The sequence below is a fragment of the Berghia stephanieae genome, chromosome 2 (genome assembly GCF_034508935.2).
Source record: "Berghia stephanieae isolate SIO BIC M18660-M18661 chromosome 2, UCSD_Bste_1.3, whole genome shotgun sequence".
Lineage (NCBI taxonomy): Eukaryota > Metazoa > Mollusca > Gastropoda > Nudibranchia > Aeolidiidae > Berghia > Berghia stephanieae.
In genome coordinates this window covers 127,619,745-127,638,059 of record NC_088361.1, presented here as the reverse complement: position 1 = coordinate 127,638,059, position 18,315 = coordinate 127,619,745, and the positions used below count along the sequence as shown (strand labels likewise).

Sequence of the window (18,315 nt, the reverse complement as noted above, 5' to 3'; positions counted from 1 at the left end):
TGCCTTTTCTCTCTCCCCAAGTAGTGCGCATTTATATTTTTTACTCGCATGACTGAGGGTCCCAATAGCTCAGTTGAGAGAGCATTCTCTTCACATGCAAAGTTGTGCAGTCAAGGTTTTTTTCTGGCCCCCCTATCCACTCAGTGGTGAATGGGTAGCTGAGTCTGTTTGATTTGGTGGAAAGTACTTTGCGATAAACTAGCATCATATCCAAAGGATAACAAGTAATTGCTATCGTCCTTATCACCCCGTTGATAATGGTATAAACTCCAGCTCCATGGGCCAATGGCTCTAAAGAACTAAGGAGAGATTCACACGACGACGACGACATACTTAAGAATTGTTTTGTCAAATTGAATGCAAAGGTATCCGACTCAAATGAAATGTAGGTTTTGCTTTCCTTGACATGATAACACAAAGATGACTAGATTTGTTCTTCATAATGCATAAGCTATGGCCTCGAATGTCAAATACCCTTCCCCTTGTCTTATTCTTTTTTCTTTTTTTTTTTTCTTTTTACAAGTGTAGCGTAGATGGCCAAGTAAGTAACACATTTTCTCTATAAAATCAAGCAACTGAGAGTGATCGATCACCAGATGACAAATTTTACCCCAGGTGTTGTGTTCTTGTATATTTCAAACCATTTATCATACTCGAATCCGGGGTGAAAGAATTCCTGTCTATTGACAATTCAATGATATATTATTAGAGTGGTAGAACAAGAAGATTGCATGACCGTCAATCTGTTCTATATGAAATGGAAATTGTCTAAATTTCATGCTAGGGGGGTTTTATTTTCATTCCAAAGCCCATTGAGCATAGTAAAATAATAGAAATGTTAAATATTAATATGAACATATTCATTTATTTATTTTTCATAGGTTTGTATACGTAAAATAGCAGAGATCCTCATAGATTGTTACGCTATAAAAGACATATTTTTTTCTCTCTTCTCTTTCTCCAGCATCATTCTATGGAGACAGCTATATTGTGACCCCTGTGGAGGATGCCAACAGCTCCACTTCAATCCTTCTCGACTTTCGCACACATCGCCCTCATGGTTTGCTATTTTTAGCAGCAGGGGAGACTGACTACGTCCTGATTCAACTCAACAATGGCATCGTGGAGACTCGTATCAACCTCGGCTCGGGGGAAGCAGTCATATTTTCTGCTCGAGGTGTTCGCCTGGACGATACCAGATGGCACCAGCTTGTTGTCAACAGGACTTTAGACTCTGTCTACGTCACAATCGATGGGATAAGTCAAGGTCAGGGGTCAACCCCGGGCCCTTACCACAATCTAAACGTCGATTTGGGAGTTTTCTTGGGAGGATTGGGCAATCTGAAGAAGGACGTGTATCGAAATACGAAGTCCTTTAGAGGATGTTTAAAGGATGTGTCATACAATGGCATGTCTGTTCTTCAAGAAGCCAGGGATCTGAAAAGTTCTCAGAATATTTTCCAGGTTGCATGGCATTGTGATGATGTGTTCTTTGCCCCAGCAGATTCTGACATCAGTTTCTCATCGGATACATCTTATGTAGCTTTTCCATACCTAAGAATATACCCCTCGTCAAACAGTATCTTGTCATTTGAGTTTAAGACACGAAGTGGTAATGCCATTCTTTTGTTTAATTCTGGTAAAGGCAAATCATGGGAGGATTTCTTGGCGGTAGAGTTGGTGGATGGAAGGACCAAGTTGTCTGTGGACAAAGGGAGTGGGGTCATAGAAGTCTACCTCGCCCAGCCAGTAAACGACGGAAAGTGGCATAAGCTGGAAGTATCGTTGACTGACACGGAGACTCAACTTAAGGTTGATGGTCTCAGTAACAGAACTCGGTTCAATCTAGGTGGTCAAAACGTACTTAACCTGGCCAATCACATGTACATAGGTGGGCTAGGCTACAATGCTAGGTCATTAGCTATCAAGCTAGGTCTGACTTCAGTTCAAGGAAGTGGTTCAATGAAAGCATCCATTCTTGGATGTGTGAAGAATTTACATATGAATTCCCGTAGATATGGGTTCCAGCAGATAGAGATGTCCCGTTTAGTACACCCCGATTGTAGCTGGGACTTCCCCTGTGCTGGAGAACCATGTTTGTCCCTTGCAACTTGTGTAGAGCTAGAAGGTCCAGAGTTTCGCTGTGACTGTAATCAGCGAGTTTGTGTCAAAGACAAATTTAAGTCTTTGTCACTGGAGAGAAATAAAGTCATTGATGGAATTTTTTCAATACAGAAATTGGAAGTTGTTGCATATACTGAGAAAGTTATAGATGAATCAAATATAAAACTGGGGTCGAATATTTTGGATACAATTGAAAGAGCAGATACTGTTGTTTTTCGAATCATGGAGCGACCAAAACTTGGAACTATATTGAAAGGAAGAGGTAGGGCAACTACTTTTACATTAGAGGACCTTAGATTGGGTAGGTTATTATACAGACATAACAGCGACTCCTCTGATTTTGATAGTGCCGTTTTTCAAGTGACTTTTAATAGTATTAAACAAAATGTAGAATCTAAATTAAAGGACAGATACGAGTTTGTTCTTCCAATTCACATAGTGAGAAAGTCTGTCAATTCCAAACCTATCAACGTCGTTTTGGGATTCGGAAACATATTATCAATAACCGCTGGTGCTAATATACAAATAACCAAAGCAATTTTGGATGTGGAAGGATCAACTGTAGACCCTTCACAGCTGGAATTTCAGATACGATTCTTACGTAGTGCAAGAAGTAGATTTGAACATATCAGAGAGACTGGTAGATCTGTTTTGACTTTTACTTACAGAGATGTGTTAGATGGCAATATTTGGTTTGTGCACGGGGGTGATCAAATTGTCTATACTACTGTGTCCGTTTCGGATGGGATGGCTACCAGTAATGTCATGGATCTCAGATTTAAAACAGATGAGTTAAAAATCAACATAGTCAATAACACAGGATTGTCTCTTGACTACGGGTCAAATCGTCTAATCTCATTGTATAATCTAAGTAGTGTAGCCAATGTAAAGGTTGAGAAGATTGAGTTGTTGTACCATGTCACCAGGTCTGTGACTTATGGGGCAATCCAGAGGATGGACATTGATGCCAACCTATGGATGGATGTGGACAGTTTTACACAGGATGACATTAACAATAATCTTATAAGGTACATCCATCTTCCAAAGGATAAAGTGGCAAGTTACGATGAACTTTGGCTTCAAGTCATGGCCAAAGATATTAAAACGTCACCTTTTTTCTTCACCATCAATTTTAAAACTGTGACCCTTTTCTTAGACCATCAGTTTGATTTATATCTCCACCAAAGTCTTTTTGCCAAATTAACTCCCCATTATATATCAGTTAAATCTAATGCCGAGTCACTGGATTTTGGTAAGATTGTGTTTACAGTTCAGAGACCACCCCGGAAAGGGTTTTTGTACAATGTTAAATCAAAAGAAGTTGACTTATCTTTTCTCCAGCAGTCCAAACCGTTAAGGATGGATGACACATTCTCTCAGGTGGACGTCAACAATGGTGATATTTACTACAGAGTAGAAAGGCCCATGGGTGAGGAGACCGTGGATTATTTTGATCTTCATGCATCTTATTTTGGTTTTACGATCATGGTCCGGACTCGAATAGTGTACCTGCCCACCAAACTAAACATTGTAATTATAAATGAAGGAATGGATGGTGTTGCCGAAGGCGGGTTCAAGATAATCACAGAAAACATGTTAGCTGCAGATATGGACGACTTTCAAAGATATACATTTTCAGTCATTCGAAAGCCTCAACATGGTGCCTTAAACATCATAAATCCTCTCACATCAGAGACAGAAAGACTTAACACATCCTATTTCTCTATGGTTGAAATTCTCGATAGGCAGTTGATGTACCTCCATGATGACAGTGAACATGACTCGGACTCTTTCACCTTTACTGTAGTACCCATCATTAAAACAATTGCTGAAAAAGAAAATGAAGAAATTCGAGAAATTACTGGAACTTTCCATATCAATATTACAATGAGAAATGATAATGCTCCAGTTCGAGTTGTAAATAAAGTATTCCATGTCATTAGTGGCCAGTCAAGACATTTGACTGCTGAGGATTTGGCATTTAAAGACCCGGATATAAATTTTGATTCATCAAACCTATTTTATCAAACACAATCAATACCTAATGGTGAATTGATCAAAGCCTCTACGGGAGAAAGAGTCTTCAATTTTACACAGAGAGACTTGGATGAAAGCAACCTTCTACTCCAACACAAAGGTGGTAATTACGGCCGTGCTCCTCTGTTAGTGTCAGATGGTAAATATTACAGTAATGGTCTCTTTGAAATCCAGGCGTCTAATCCTTATATTCAAATAAAAAATTCTGTTGTGGAAGTTGGGAGAGGCCGGTCTGTTGTAATTTCCCAAGACAATCTGAATATGGATTCGAATTTGGATGTTGACCCCTCTGGTGTTAGATTTGATGTTTTAGATGGACCTAAATTTGGCTTTGTAAGGGTAAGAGGAAAAAAAAGTGAGATGTTTAGTTACCGAGATGTAAAAACTGGTCAAGTTGCCTATATCAATGAAGAGGAAAGTGAGGAAGATTTTATTAAATTTCGGATATCTGTCAACTCGGTTAGAAATGAAACAAATATTTACATTAAGATAATGCTAGATGGAATAGATGACCCTCCAGAAATAATTCATAATCAGATTTTAGAGGTTACGGCGTTTAGCACAGGGACTGTGTCAGAAAACTATTTGCATGTCAGACATAAAGATTACATGGACGATGAAATAGAATTTATCATTACAAAATTACCAGAGAGAGGAATTTTGTCTGTGAAAGGCAAGCAACAAAAACTGGGAAGTGCTCCTGAATTCACCCAGCAAGATATCAAAGATGGTTTAATCACCTATACTAGTGAGTCTTCAGAAATAGCTTTTGACAGTTTTATCTTTGATGTGAGCACAGAACACCAAAGTCTTAGGAATATGGAGTTTTTGGTCAGTATTATTCCTCAAAGTACACCTGTCAGTTGGGCAAATCTCTCTGTAAGAGAAGGAGGGTCAGCCTCTATATCTCTGATTGAATTATCTATTAACAAACAAGACATCTATAAGAAAAGCATCGATGTGATCCTGGAAAAGCCTCCATCACACGGTCAAATTTTGATCCGAAAAGGCAAGCAGCAATACTCGGTGAGATTATTCTCAATCTCAAGTCTTACCAAAGGACTTGTCTCATATCACCATGACAACAGCGAGACCACCTCAGATCAATTCTCTCTACGTGCCATTGAGTCTCCATTCCAATCCTCCCCATCTTCCAACTACATCCCATTCCACCACGAAACGTTCTTCAATGTCAAGGTCACTCCCATTGATGACCAGCCTCCCAAAGTCATTGTCAACACAGGTTTGCAAGTGTGGACAGGCTCTTTGACTCTTCTGACAGATGCAAATCTAAAAGCGATGGACCCCGACTCTCCACCAAACTCTGTGACCTTGAAGGTCATGTCCGGGCCCTCCAATGGCCATCTGGCTTATCTCAACAACACTTTCAGATCTATCTCGACCTTTTCTCAGGCTGATGTGAACAACAGACAAATTGTGTTTGTTCATAAAGGTATATATACGCATTTTCGGGTCTGTTATCTTTAATGTTTATTGTTTTCATCATCATCATTATCATCATCATCATCATCATCATCATCATCATCATCATCGTCGTCGTCGTCATCATCATCATTATCATCTGTATGGGGTCATATGGGCCAGGCAGAGAGTGACTTTTGCAATGTATTCTATCCTATATCAGTGTTCCCTTTCCATGGTGCTCTCTGTCTTTGTTCTGGGTTGATACTGCTCGGTTTTTAACTGGTCGTGGTGGTCCTTAGCTGAGAGGGAAATAGTCAAATGTATATTTCCTTTTTTTTTCTTTTGGAGAGGTGATATTTTTTTCCTTATAATCATCTTTCTGATATGTACTATTATTGTAATTAGTAAATATATTTTACTTTATAAGCATTTGAGTGTATCCTTCATAGCGACATAATTTGCTTGTGCCTGGATAGGACTACTTTTAGGTAATGGGTACATGGATTTATTTTTTGTGGGTTTTCGTTCCTTATTTTAACCAGTCCTTTTTGTCTTACTTTTTCTTTGGTACTTTTAACTTCAGATTTACACCTTTTCACCTATCATCCTCCTTTTAACTGGTGCTGAAATGACTTTAAAATGTTGCTAGCACCGCAAAACCTTTGAAAAGGCAACAATCATCATCATCATCATTATCATCATCACCATCATCATTTGGAGATGTAGAATATATTTTTTCATTTTCTATCTGATCTATCATCAGAAGGTCTTTGGTTCAATTCCTGCTCTGAGCAGTGCAGAGTTGAGTACTTGGAAAAGGCCCTTTTCTCACATTCTCTCACTTTATTCAGGTGTAAAATGAGTACCTGGCCACTAAAAGCTTAGTCTGAGTCGGGGAAAAAATGTAACCGCCTAACAGTGGAAGCATATTACGTCATGCCGTTGGCTAGGTACCACTTGTAAAGTGCTTTAATAATGCTGTTTATTGATGTAAAGGAAAGAGGAAGAAAAGGGGAAATATATCATTATCAAGATGTAAAAACTGGTCTTAGTTTAGTAATCAAGATGTAAAAACTAGTTATAGTGTGTACAAGTGAGAAAAAAGGTATTTTCTTTCTTTCTTTTTCTCGCCCTCCAAAAATATTAAAATGTTATAATGGTGTTAAAAATAAAAAAGATTTAAGATTATCTGACCATTTGCTCAGATGTCCAAGTTTGTTTTGTCTCTATCGATGCAAACAAGGCCATACTGTGTTTTCATTGGATCAAAGATTTTGAATCAGTTGGTGGTTGTTGGATTGTGTATCTTGAGACCACAATTTTTTTTCTCTCCTACCCCAACTTGGTATTAATCTCTTGATGATAGTCCAGTTTAGAATTGTCAGGGAAAACCTGCAATTTGCCAGCCTTCTTTTCAGAGGGTATAAAAATCTTTAAAAGTCTTTAGCATCATTCCATTTGATTTAAATTAAACATTTAATCAGTAGAATGTATTAAAATGGGGTACATATGGTTGAATTATTTAAAGTCAAGACACAATATGATTGGTAACTGTTTGGATATCTGAGTGTGTGATGAAAACAATTGAGTTATGGTAAAATGAAAATCCTGCTAGGAAATTAGTTTTATAAAAAGCCATTCACGTTGTCTATACTTTACCTTTAATTTACAAAACGAATTCTACTTTCACTGAAATGTTTCTCAAACCATTTTTACTTTGTATGACTTAAAAACAAAACAGTTGAGATAGTAATTCTTTTATGTTTCATGTTCATTTCAGGTTCTGAAACTGGTGAGTTTCGATTTCAGGCATCAGATGGTGCCAACAACGACCAAATGAGGACATTCCGTATCCAGGCCAGACATGTAAGACTCCATCTGACCACCAACCGACCAATTCAGGCCTTCCCTAATAGCCTGCAGCCCATCACCAACACAACACTCCAGACAACAACATCTAACGACAACTACACACATCCTATCATATACACAATTATTAAACCCACACCTGCTAAAGGTCGACTTGTTACCTTAGTGTCAGGACGACCTTCAGAAATCAAAACATTTTCCCAAGATGACATCAATCAAAGGAAAATCTTTTACCAGCACATGACACAGATGAGATCATGGGACGAGTTGGATACAATTCATATTGAAGTCTCATCCATTTATGCCACACCTTTAAATAATCAGCGAGTATCTGTTCAGATTTCCTTCTCAAATCTAAATTCTGAAAATTATAGAAAGCTATTGGGAATAAAAGCACCTTCTGTACCAGAAGGACAGCAGGTTACAATTACGTCAGACTATTTCAATTCGAGTCAACTTGTACAACGAATTCAAAGTTTTCGTCCCTATGTCAAGGTTGAATTCTCTTTTGTCTCCCGCGTGTCACATGGAAGTCTTTGGTTCAAGGATGAGGATGCAGTGATGGGGGGTGTGTTCACGCAAAAAGAGATCAACAATGGAGATCTTGTCTACAACAACGACCACACTGATGCTCCTCAGGACTTATTCCAATTTGCTGCCAAAATATTGGTGCCTCGACAAAAGTCAAATATAGATCAACCTTCTATCTTCAACTTTACCGTGGACATTGAACCAATCAATGATCAACGATTTGAATTACTCAATCGTCATTCTAGGATCACAGTAAGTCAGGGTTTAGAAGTCAATGTCACATCTCATATCCTTTCAACTATTGACCTTGACACTGGTCCTGAGGGGATTGAATATGATATAATTAAACAACCCGAGAATGGAAAGTTTGTGAAATCTACTTCTCCCACCAGAGGCATTTCCTCTTTTACCCAAAAGGATGTTAATGATGGCCTCATTGTTTTCAAACACGACGGATCTCCAGATAGCGAAAGCACCATGGGATTCAAAGTGTGGGACAGGAAATTTTCACCCATCTATTCAGTCATGCAAATAATTGTCATTGTAATAAAAATACAAGTGGCAGACGACAGAGCTGTGCCAATTACTCAAGGACAGAGATCTGTCTTCTTGTCTAAAGACCATCTCAAAGTCACCACTAATGGGGATGAAATGGGGTTGCACTATACAGTTAGACAACAGCCCCAGAATGGTAAGCTTATGATGATGCATGAGCAAGTGAGTGAATTTTCACAAAGAGACCTAGAAGATGGGTTGGTAGTGTATGTTGTTGATGATGATTCTTTAGGAGATGATTTCTTTGTATGTGATATAGATTTAGATTATATGGATAGTTCTCGTGATGTTGTGCAGTTTGATATAGTGATGAAACCTCTGATAAAACAAGGACCTCTTTTATCAGCATCTGGATCTCAGGTCGCTATTACTAAAGCCAGTCTGGATGCAAGTCAGCTAGCACAGCTGACAAATGACAACCCGCGATTTGAAATTATTTCTCCACCTAAATTTGGGAAAATCATGATGAAAATGAATCGTAAACGGAGAAATGTGGATGATAAGTCTAAATATTCACCAGTTTCTTCTTTTACATTTGAGGATATAGTATACACCAAGATCTACTATGTGGCCTCTGTAGGGTCTGAGTCCGAGGATAGGTTTTCCTACTCTCTATCAGCCAAAGGCGTCCCTCCAGCTAAAGGCGAGTTTGTTGTTCAGCTAGAGCCCGGAAAAGAATCGACGAATGAAGGAAGTGGCACTGGTGGTGAAAGTGGTTCAGAGGATTCTGGGGGAAAGTTTACTAATTCCATTCCAAATTTGACTACGTCATCTCCAACCTTCGATGGTGGTGATAGGAAGGATGGGGGAGAAGATGTGGTGAAGGGGGCAGCTATGGGACCAGGAAATGATGACAATGACACAACCATCATAATTGGTGTCGTCATTACATCTGTTGCCGTCATCATCATCCTAATCATTTTAATCATCGTATTCATACGCTGGAAAAGGCGTAGACGACTTCAGTCTGACAGTCAACAGGACAAGTTTGTCAAACCAAGACCGTATATCTCTGGGCCTCTACAGCTAGAACAACCCCATGTTTTTATCGAGCCTCATTCTGACAATGATGACTCCCCAGCAAGGGAGGAAGACACAGCCTTGATGACTCCGTGTAGCAAGACTGATGACACGTACGTTAACACATCTCACATCAACAATAGCCATAATATCAGTGACACAGGGCAGTGGATACGAGACCATAACACATCAATGACCAAGACATCGCCTGTGTTTAGGCAGCATTCAGGTGGTGTTGATGATGAAGATGACACTGATTTTGTGAGTGGTGGTGGTGGTGGCGGAAGAGGTTCAAACACCAGCGGTGATCTGATAGAGTGGAGCTTGATGGATCCAGATTTGTTGCAACATTGTTATAATAGTCAGCCAGTCTTACGAAACAATCAATACTGGTTGTAGGGTAAATTTGAAGCATGGGAGGATAGATGGATGGATATGATATGCGTGGATGGATGGGTGGGTGGATTAATGAATGAATGAGTTTTGGGTGTCTGGAATTATAAGTTGAAGTGTAAAGACAGGGTGGATTAATGGAAAATTCATGAACTGAGTGATTAGTTAACTAATCAAATGATTAGAAAATGAATGCAGACCAATTGCTGGGTGCTTATTTTGAATTTACACTGTCGATGACTGTATAAAAAGTAATGAATGCATAGTTTAGAGTGAAGTTTGAAACAAGAAATAATAATCTTGAAGGATCCTGCGAGAAAATATCCATTGAGTGTGATATTGGTTAAATTGAATTTTCCATTTCGGGAATGAAGAAGTCACAATCAACAATTCGTATGTTTTTATCCTTGAGCAATATTATAAACTCCCAATTTATGTACTCGGACAACTTGGGTGATTCCTGTTGACATCTGATGTTTGTTTGATGACTGATATACAGTGTAGGCCTATTTATATTTTCTTGGAATGCCTAGTGATGGCGTCTTACAATATTTTAAAAATTAATAAAGTTATATTATTTTTTTTTTATCATCATCATCATCATCATCATCATCATCATCATCATCATCATCATCATCATCATCATCATCATAATCACCATCATCTTCATCATTATTATTATTATTATTATTATTATTATTATTATTATTATTATTATTATTATTAAATCATCAACATCATAATCATTATTATTATTATTATTATTATTATTATTATTATTATTATTATTATTATTATCATTATTATCATCATCATCATCATTATCACATGAAACAAGTATATTTAATTTGTTGACCACATCTGTATACTAACTAATTATCCATTTTTAAATTTGAAGAAATGTTGCTGAATGCTTATTGCAAATACTCATTTTATTTCTTTTCAATTTTTGAAAACATTTACTGGCCTTTATGGATAGTTGCAAATACGATGATCACACAAGCGTCATCAAATACTTGAGACATAAGATCATTATGTATTATTTAATAGGTAGGGAATGGTCCTTGACTTTCACATTCTAGCCGAGGAGATCACTTGCCGGGATCTCACTTGCTTCGTCTTTCCCTTTTCCTTTTAATTTTAGACTTACTTATTCTGTAATAATACCATTTGGTTTCATTTAATTCCTGGCTGAATTTTTAAATCTTTTCTTATGAATTATGTCTTCAATATATATTTCATAATTGTCATGTTTTTCAAATAATGTGAATTGTGTAAACATCTGTGTGCATACCATCTCTTTTAACATAGAGCCTGTTATTGTATGTATGCATATTGCTGGGTGGGGTTCCTGACCTTCCATGCTTCCACATACTGTGTCTTCTATCCCCTTATATCTGTTTTCCAACATGCTTTCTGTCTTTGTCTTGGAATGAGATTACATGGTTTTGTCCTGGCCCTGGCCAGAGTCCTAGCTGGGAGGGAAACAGTCAAATGAATAGTTATTTTTTGGGGGGATGATATTTTTTTCCTTGTAAATCATCTCTCTGTTATGTATTATTATATTATTATTTTGAATGTATATTGTAAGCATTTGAGTGTATTCCTCCTTGTTGGATTTTGTGCTTGTGTCCAGATGAGACTTATAGTTATAGGTGATCTCAAACTAAGTACATTGGTGGTGTGCTCTTGGAATCTACATCTGATCCCTATTTGTTCCCAGTTCCCCTATGTCTTACTTTTTCTTAAAACAATATGCATATTGGGCTTGTTTGTCGTCTCAGACGATATGCATGGATAGAGTCCTACTCTTTGATCTACTTCTGATCTCTATTTCAGCATTTTGTCTTGATTATTTTTGTTCATGGGCACCGTTAGCACTATATTTAGTGTAACACACCTTACAGTCAATAGGAACAACTGCAATAGACGTCCAATTTGTACATCTTAGCATGAGATTTAAGTGCTAAAGCTTAGCCGGTCGCTAATTTGGATAAGTTAAGTAAGATCTAAATTCTCTTGACCTTTTATCTTCTTATAATGTTACTGGCGCAGAAATGATCTTATAGTTAAATAGTGTTGGTATTGCAAGCACTGTAAACAACTTGTAAAAAACCCAAAACAAATACTTAAAAAAAAAGATTTATGGCTGTTTTAAGGTTGAAAGGATCATACGAGTGAGCTCTATTTCTTGTCAGAAATATGCATACATTTGTGAAGCTCTTCTTTTTGAAAGTTGATATTTTTATTAAAGTATAGTCATTATTTACTCTCTAATTTTATATTCAAAATGATTGCCCGGAGTGTGAGATTAACAATTAATTATTTATGAAAAATCATTTATAATTTATTTGATGAAATGTGAAATTCTTTATGTAAAGTTCACATCATTTGTTTTGTTATTACTATTTTGATTTTCTTTTTTTAACTTTGCGGTGAATTCATTGCCCTGTAAGTTATATTTTATCCATTTTTGTATTTAAATAACTACTCCATTTTAATAACTCTTGCTGTCTGCTTTGCTTGTCTGTAGATTATGGTGATTATGACTGATGATCATTTAGAGATGTTTTCTTTAAATCTTTAAAAGATATTGCGGACATAATGTAATGTGCGTTATCTTTTATTTCAAGAGCAAAGCAATTTTATCCTGCATGTAAAATCAAATTGTTGTTGCTAGTCTGAAAATGGGATGACAAGTTGAGTGATATTGAGCGTGGACAGTGACCTGAGCAAAATTGTAAGACATGGCATTATATGATTGGGTAAGGCACTTTACACAAATTATCCCTCTCGACTCAGAAGTAAATGAGTACTTAGCTATTGGCATTGAAGAATATTTTAACAGTTCTAATATTTAAAAACCATCAACAGATTACTAACTGTATGAAGTGGAAATTAAGTTCTGCGTGACCTGCCACTATAAAGGAATGCATTAAGTTTTGGGAAGTGCATCAAGATTTTTATCATGTTAAAATCTAGACAAAATTATCCCATTGGCCATGGCCAGCCTAGATCACAAGAAGTTTACTTTTTTTTATTAACTGCATACGATTGTCAAACTCCCATATTCTAGTTGTACATATTTATTATTTTCATTTTGGACAGTAACCTTTTCCTACAAATATTGACCGATTGAGATTATCAATAACATGCTACAAGTTAAAACTCAACAAGTCAAACCTGAAACTTGGAAGTCTCAGATTTGTGACTTGCCATTGCTGAAATGATTGGTATATGAAGTAAAGGTTTTCTTGCCAAAAGGACAAAGGTTGTTTTGTGAGAATGTGTCTGGATGTAATATTAGTATTAGTCTGCACCACCAGTAATCACTAGCCTACTCAAGTCTGTTTTGTCTGCACCATCATTGCTTTGGACTTTGCTATTGTTGGGGAACTTTGCTATTTTTAGAATGTTATTTTCTTCTCATTTGGGGCTTTTATACTTGGAATGCATCACATGACCTTATAAATTGAAGTTGAAATACCACAAGCAAGAACTGACTTCTTATTCACAGTTTTTGAGACATGGCACAAACAGCTTATATTATTTTTTAAACCATAGACATATTTTACCTTCCACTACATCAAATTATACAAAAGTTGTCTGCTGATGTTTAGTCTTGGACTGCTTTTCTGACCCCTTTGGCCACCCAGCTTAAATCGAATTGTTGTGTTTGTTAAATCTGACTGAAATTACTTTGCTATAGATCTGCGTCTCATAATAAGGGAGACAAGCAATGATGATGTCTGATCAATGGTGCAATGAACTTAGAGATAAATCTGGTTCCATGGCCTTGTGGCTCATAAAAACAACTTAATGTGATGCTATAATATATGAAGTGATTTCATCACACCATGCCTCATCATGAATATATTTTATTTCCCATTTGCACACAATCTAGCGGGTGGTTGGATGGGAGCATCACCCTTGAATCATATACCTATGATGTTCGCATGGGTGGACGATCCGATAGTGATGTCGTTTCTTCTTCTCTTTACTAGCCTATCCTGCTTCTTTGGTTTGTGATTGTATTTTTGACAGGGGATATTTTTTTTCCTGTAAATCCTCTGCCTGTTTGTTCTTGGTTATTTATAATTTAGCTTATGATATCTTTAGGTTATGATTTTGATTGACATTTGTACTATTTTTGTTAGATTGCTTGTTTTTTTGTTTCAGCGGTCTCTCATATAACCTCAATTGTGTTGGAAGAGACCTAAAGCAACAAACAAACAAACACACAATCTATCTCCCGTTCCCCTTCCCTTTATTCTTACCTGTCAAGTCCAAATGGAAGTATCACTACCGTAAGTCCAATGCTGGACTCGGTTTTGGCACTTGGCTTCATACATACATAGGATACATACGTGCACACATATTCGTAGGATTGTTTATTTTTGGTGGGTTTTGTTGTTTTTTGTTGCTTTTTTGGCATTTTTTATGTTGTGTGTGTGTGTGTGTGGTGGCGGGGGGAGGGAATAAGAGTTGTTTTTTTCTCTTAGCTTCCTTCCCTTCTTCCTTGTCCCAAATCTTTACAATCTTTCTCCTCTCCACAAATATTTGCTAGCCGCCAAAAGTGTTATCAAAATGCGCAAATCCCGAGTTGTTTAGCATTTATATTTATTTACCGCCAAAGTAGTAGTTCATTTTATATATATCTTTTTATTTACTCACAGATAATATGCATAGAAATGTCATGTGGTTTTTGATATTCACTTTATTTTATCATATTTTGATATCCACGCATAATTTTATATTCACAATAATATTATATTTTTTACTAGCTTCTATCACAATACTATGTATTATCTCATTAACAAATTTTATCTTTAAAAATAAAGTAAAGAAAAGAAAAAGTCAGATCTGAATTTTTTTATTTTTTTAAAAATACAGTGCAACCCCGATGTAACGACATCTATTATAGCGACATTCCCTGTATAACGACATGGTACTCAGGTCCCATTTTATTTTACTATATATCATTAGTAATAAAAACCCCTCTATAGCAACGTACATTTCAGCAAAACCCCTGTATAACGACATTTCTGGTCCGACAAACCTTGAAGGTGTTTGTCTACCATGAAATTGTTCATAACTATTACAAGTGGTATCTTCCATTCTATGCATGTTGTCTACTCGTAATAAGCCCAGAGCGAGTTCTTATTGTAGCCAATGAAAATGCTTCTTTTTCAGCCAATCAATAGTCACATTTGTACAACACCGCAGCCAATCAGAAGGCTCGCCTTTCACCCAATGAATGCCTGTGACAGGTCAACACTGGACTGTTTATAAATCGTTTGTCCACTCTCCATTCATTGCCGGTCCCAAGCCCGGATAAACTACAGAGGGAAAATGAAAAAGTATACATTCACTACACAAGACCCAAAACACCTCCTGATATACACACATAGGAAACCTCTCTGTAACGACATCCCTCTATAACGACACGTTTTCCCGGTCCCGACGATGTCGTTATATCGAGGTTGCACTGTATACGATTATGAGTGTCTTACAAGTTGCCACCCAATATGGGGTAAGCCGGAGGCAGAACGGTTCACATTATTATTACAAATTATTACAATGCACTTTCCATAATACATATAATTCTGATATTAATTTAAAGCCAATTCCTCAAGTCCATGATAAACTCAGTTGTGATTTGTCAATATTTTTTATTTTAGATTAAAACAAAATTTTCAAACTGTCTCCCCTTGGCAATTGTTGTATTAATTTCAAATATTATTTAAGTTATGTTTATAACATCTAATGGCTATATGTTGCATAGTATGTGTTTTGCTGTTATCTATAACAGCAAAATAAAACAAAAAGATTACTATAATTGTGTTAAATATTTGGTAAGTCTCATTTAAATGAAATCAACATAAATATAACACCCTCCCCCCGATTGGGGTATCTTATTTAAGTGGAAATTTTAATGAGGTCTCAACACACTGTTACTGTTAGTGATAGTGATAGTCAAAATACGTTTTATCCTTCACAACAGCAGAATACAGTGCTGACGCTTAAGTCGTCATTTGATCTTAAGACTTGAAAATTTGTCAATGTGTGTACTTTGAAGAAACTAAATTAAGCTGTTATGTGTAATGTATCCACAACAAAACGTCCATCTAAATAATACACTCACTCAAAATGTTTTTTTGGAATCTGCCTAAATAATACAGTAGCTATTTATTATTTGTTTGTTTTTTACCTTAGTGAATTCTGTCTAATGAGTCTCATGGAATTAAGATGTTTTATTGATCTGGAAAAGTGTAATTCAATACAAAAATGATTTACTGTGCAAATTCGAAGTATTTTAATCCATGCATGTGGTTTCTGTGAAATGTGTCCATTTGTATGTGTGTGTTTGTGTGTGTGTGCACGCATACTCGCTTATTATGTTTGTCTTCATACCGAGTCAGGCTTTAACTTTAACTATATTTCGTCTCATTATGTCAAATTATTGAATCATGTCTCAAGTGTTGATTTTCAAAGCTGCAATTCAGTGAATAAAGATCTGAAAATTTAAATTACGCAATTGGTACCACCACTCCCTCTCTCTCTTGAATTACTTTAAATGCCATCTCCCATAGTGGGCAGGGAGACACATACTGTGTCTTCTATCCCCTATATCTGTTTTCCAACTTGCTTTCTGTCTTTGCCTTGGAATGAGATTACTTAGTTTTGTCCTGGCCGGATACCCTGGCTGGGAGGGAAACAGTCAAATGTATAGTTAGTTTTGGGAGATGATATTTTTGTCCTTGGTAAATCATCTGTTATGTACTGTACTTTTACATATATATAATGATTTGTAATATTTGAACCTTTCCCCTTACTTTTTCTCATGTGCTTTCAATTGTAAATCTATAATTTTTTGACTATCCTATTATTTTCTTCCTTTTTACTGTCTCTGAAATGACCTAATGTGTCGCAAGCGCCGTAAAACCCTTAAAAACTAAACGAACAACTTTAAATGCCAATGATGCTTAAACTGATCAATTTTGCACGCATATGAACAAAATGTTGAGACAAGTTTGATACACTTGTTCAATGGATTCATGAACAACATTCCATTTTTTAGCCGATTTGAAAAATATCATCAGCATTTATAAAGCCCAATATTCACTAAACATGCTCAAAGCGCTTTCTTTATAAGAGGTCCCTAGCCAACAATTTTGGCATATATAATTTTTGTTCCGACAGAGACAACACTGTTATCAGCCAGGTACCCATTTTACTCCAGAGTAAGATGAGAGAATGTGAGTAAAGATACTTTTTCAAGAATTAAACTATGCATCAACTCCTCTAGAACTGGTCCCAAGCTCATTGTCCTAAAAGGGAAGGAGAAGGGTTCCACATGGTGCTAGCAACCACACTGGAATGTGGTTGACTCAAAAATGACAGAAGAACGAACAAGCAGGGTTTTGAACAAACAGATCTTGCACACTCAGTGGGGTTCTTGGCCTCCCATAGTGGGCAGGGTGGCACTTACTGTGTCTTCTATCCCCTTATAGCTGTTTTCCAATTTTCTTTCTGTCTTTATCTTGGAATGAGAATACTTGGTTTTGTCCCGGCCATGGCTGTAGTCCTTGGCTAGGAAGGAAACAATCAAATGCATATTGTTTTGGGAGATTATATTTTTTTACTTGTAAATCATCTCGCTGTTATGTATTATTATATTTGTTATTTTGAATGTATAATGTAAGCATTTGAGTGTATTCCTCTTTGTTGGATCTTGTGCTTGTGTCCGGATGAGATTTATAGGTCTTGATGGGGTTACTGTGTCTTCTATCCCCCTATATCTGTTTTCCAACATGCTTCTATCTTTGTCTTGGAATGAGATTACCCTAACTGGGAGGGAAACAGTCAAATGTATAGTTAGAGTTTTGGAAGATATTTTGTGTCTTGTAAATCATCTCTCTGTTATGCACTGTATTATGTTTTGTTTACATATTATTTATGATTTGGAAACATTTGAGTGTATTCCTCTTAGTGGGGATCTGTGCTTTTGTCTGGATGAGAGTTTTAGGTGATCTCAAACTAAGTACTTTGATATGTGTTCTTGGAATCTACATCTGTTTCCTATTTCAACCAATTCTCCTATGTCTTATGTTTTCTTGGGTGCTTTAATTGTAATTCTAGAAATTTTTATCCTAATGTCTTCCTTTTTACTGGCGCTGATATGACCTTAATGTGTTGCAAGCGCTGTAAAACCTTAAAAACAAAACAAAAACAAGATCTTGCACAGACCAAATAACAACACTGCATATTATTATCGAACAATCAAAAGAGTGGCAGTTACCACTATACTTAAACTTCAAAAGGCCGTTTGACATGATTGACTGCAGAGTAATATTTATT

The 18,315-nt window shown here is 36.6% G+C and overlaps 1 protein-coding gene across 1 annotated transcript in view; it reads left to right on the top strand.

Annotated features, from left to right (window-relative positions):
• Positions 1-14,804, top strand: part of LOC144966563 (chondroitin sulfate proteoglycan 4-like) — a 56,055-nt gene extending 41,251 nt beyond the window's left edge. The window contains exons 2-3 of the mRNA XM_078903233.1: positions 965-5,614; positions 7,367-14,804. Coding sequence (XP_078759359.1) covers positions 965-5,614; positions 7,367-9,960 — 7,244 coding nt within the window. The 3' untranslated portion in view covers positions 9,961-14,804. The remainder of the gene's footprint in view (positions 1-964; positions 5,615-7,366) is intronic.
• The last annotated feature ends 3,511 nt before the right edge of the window (positions 14,805-18,315 follow it).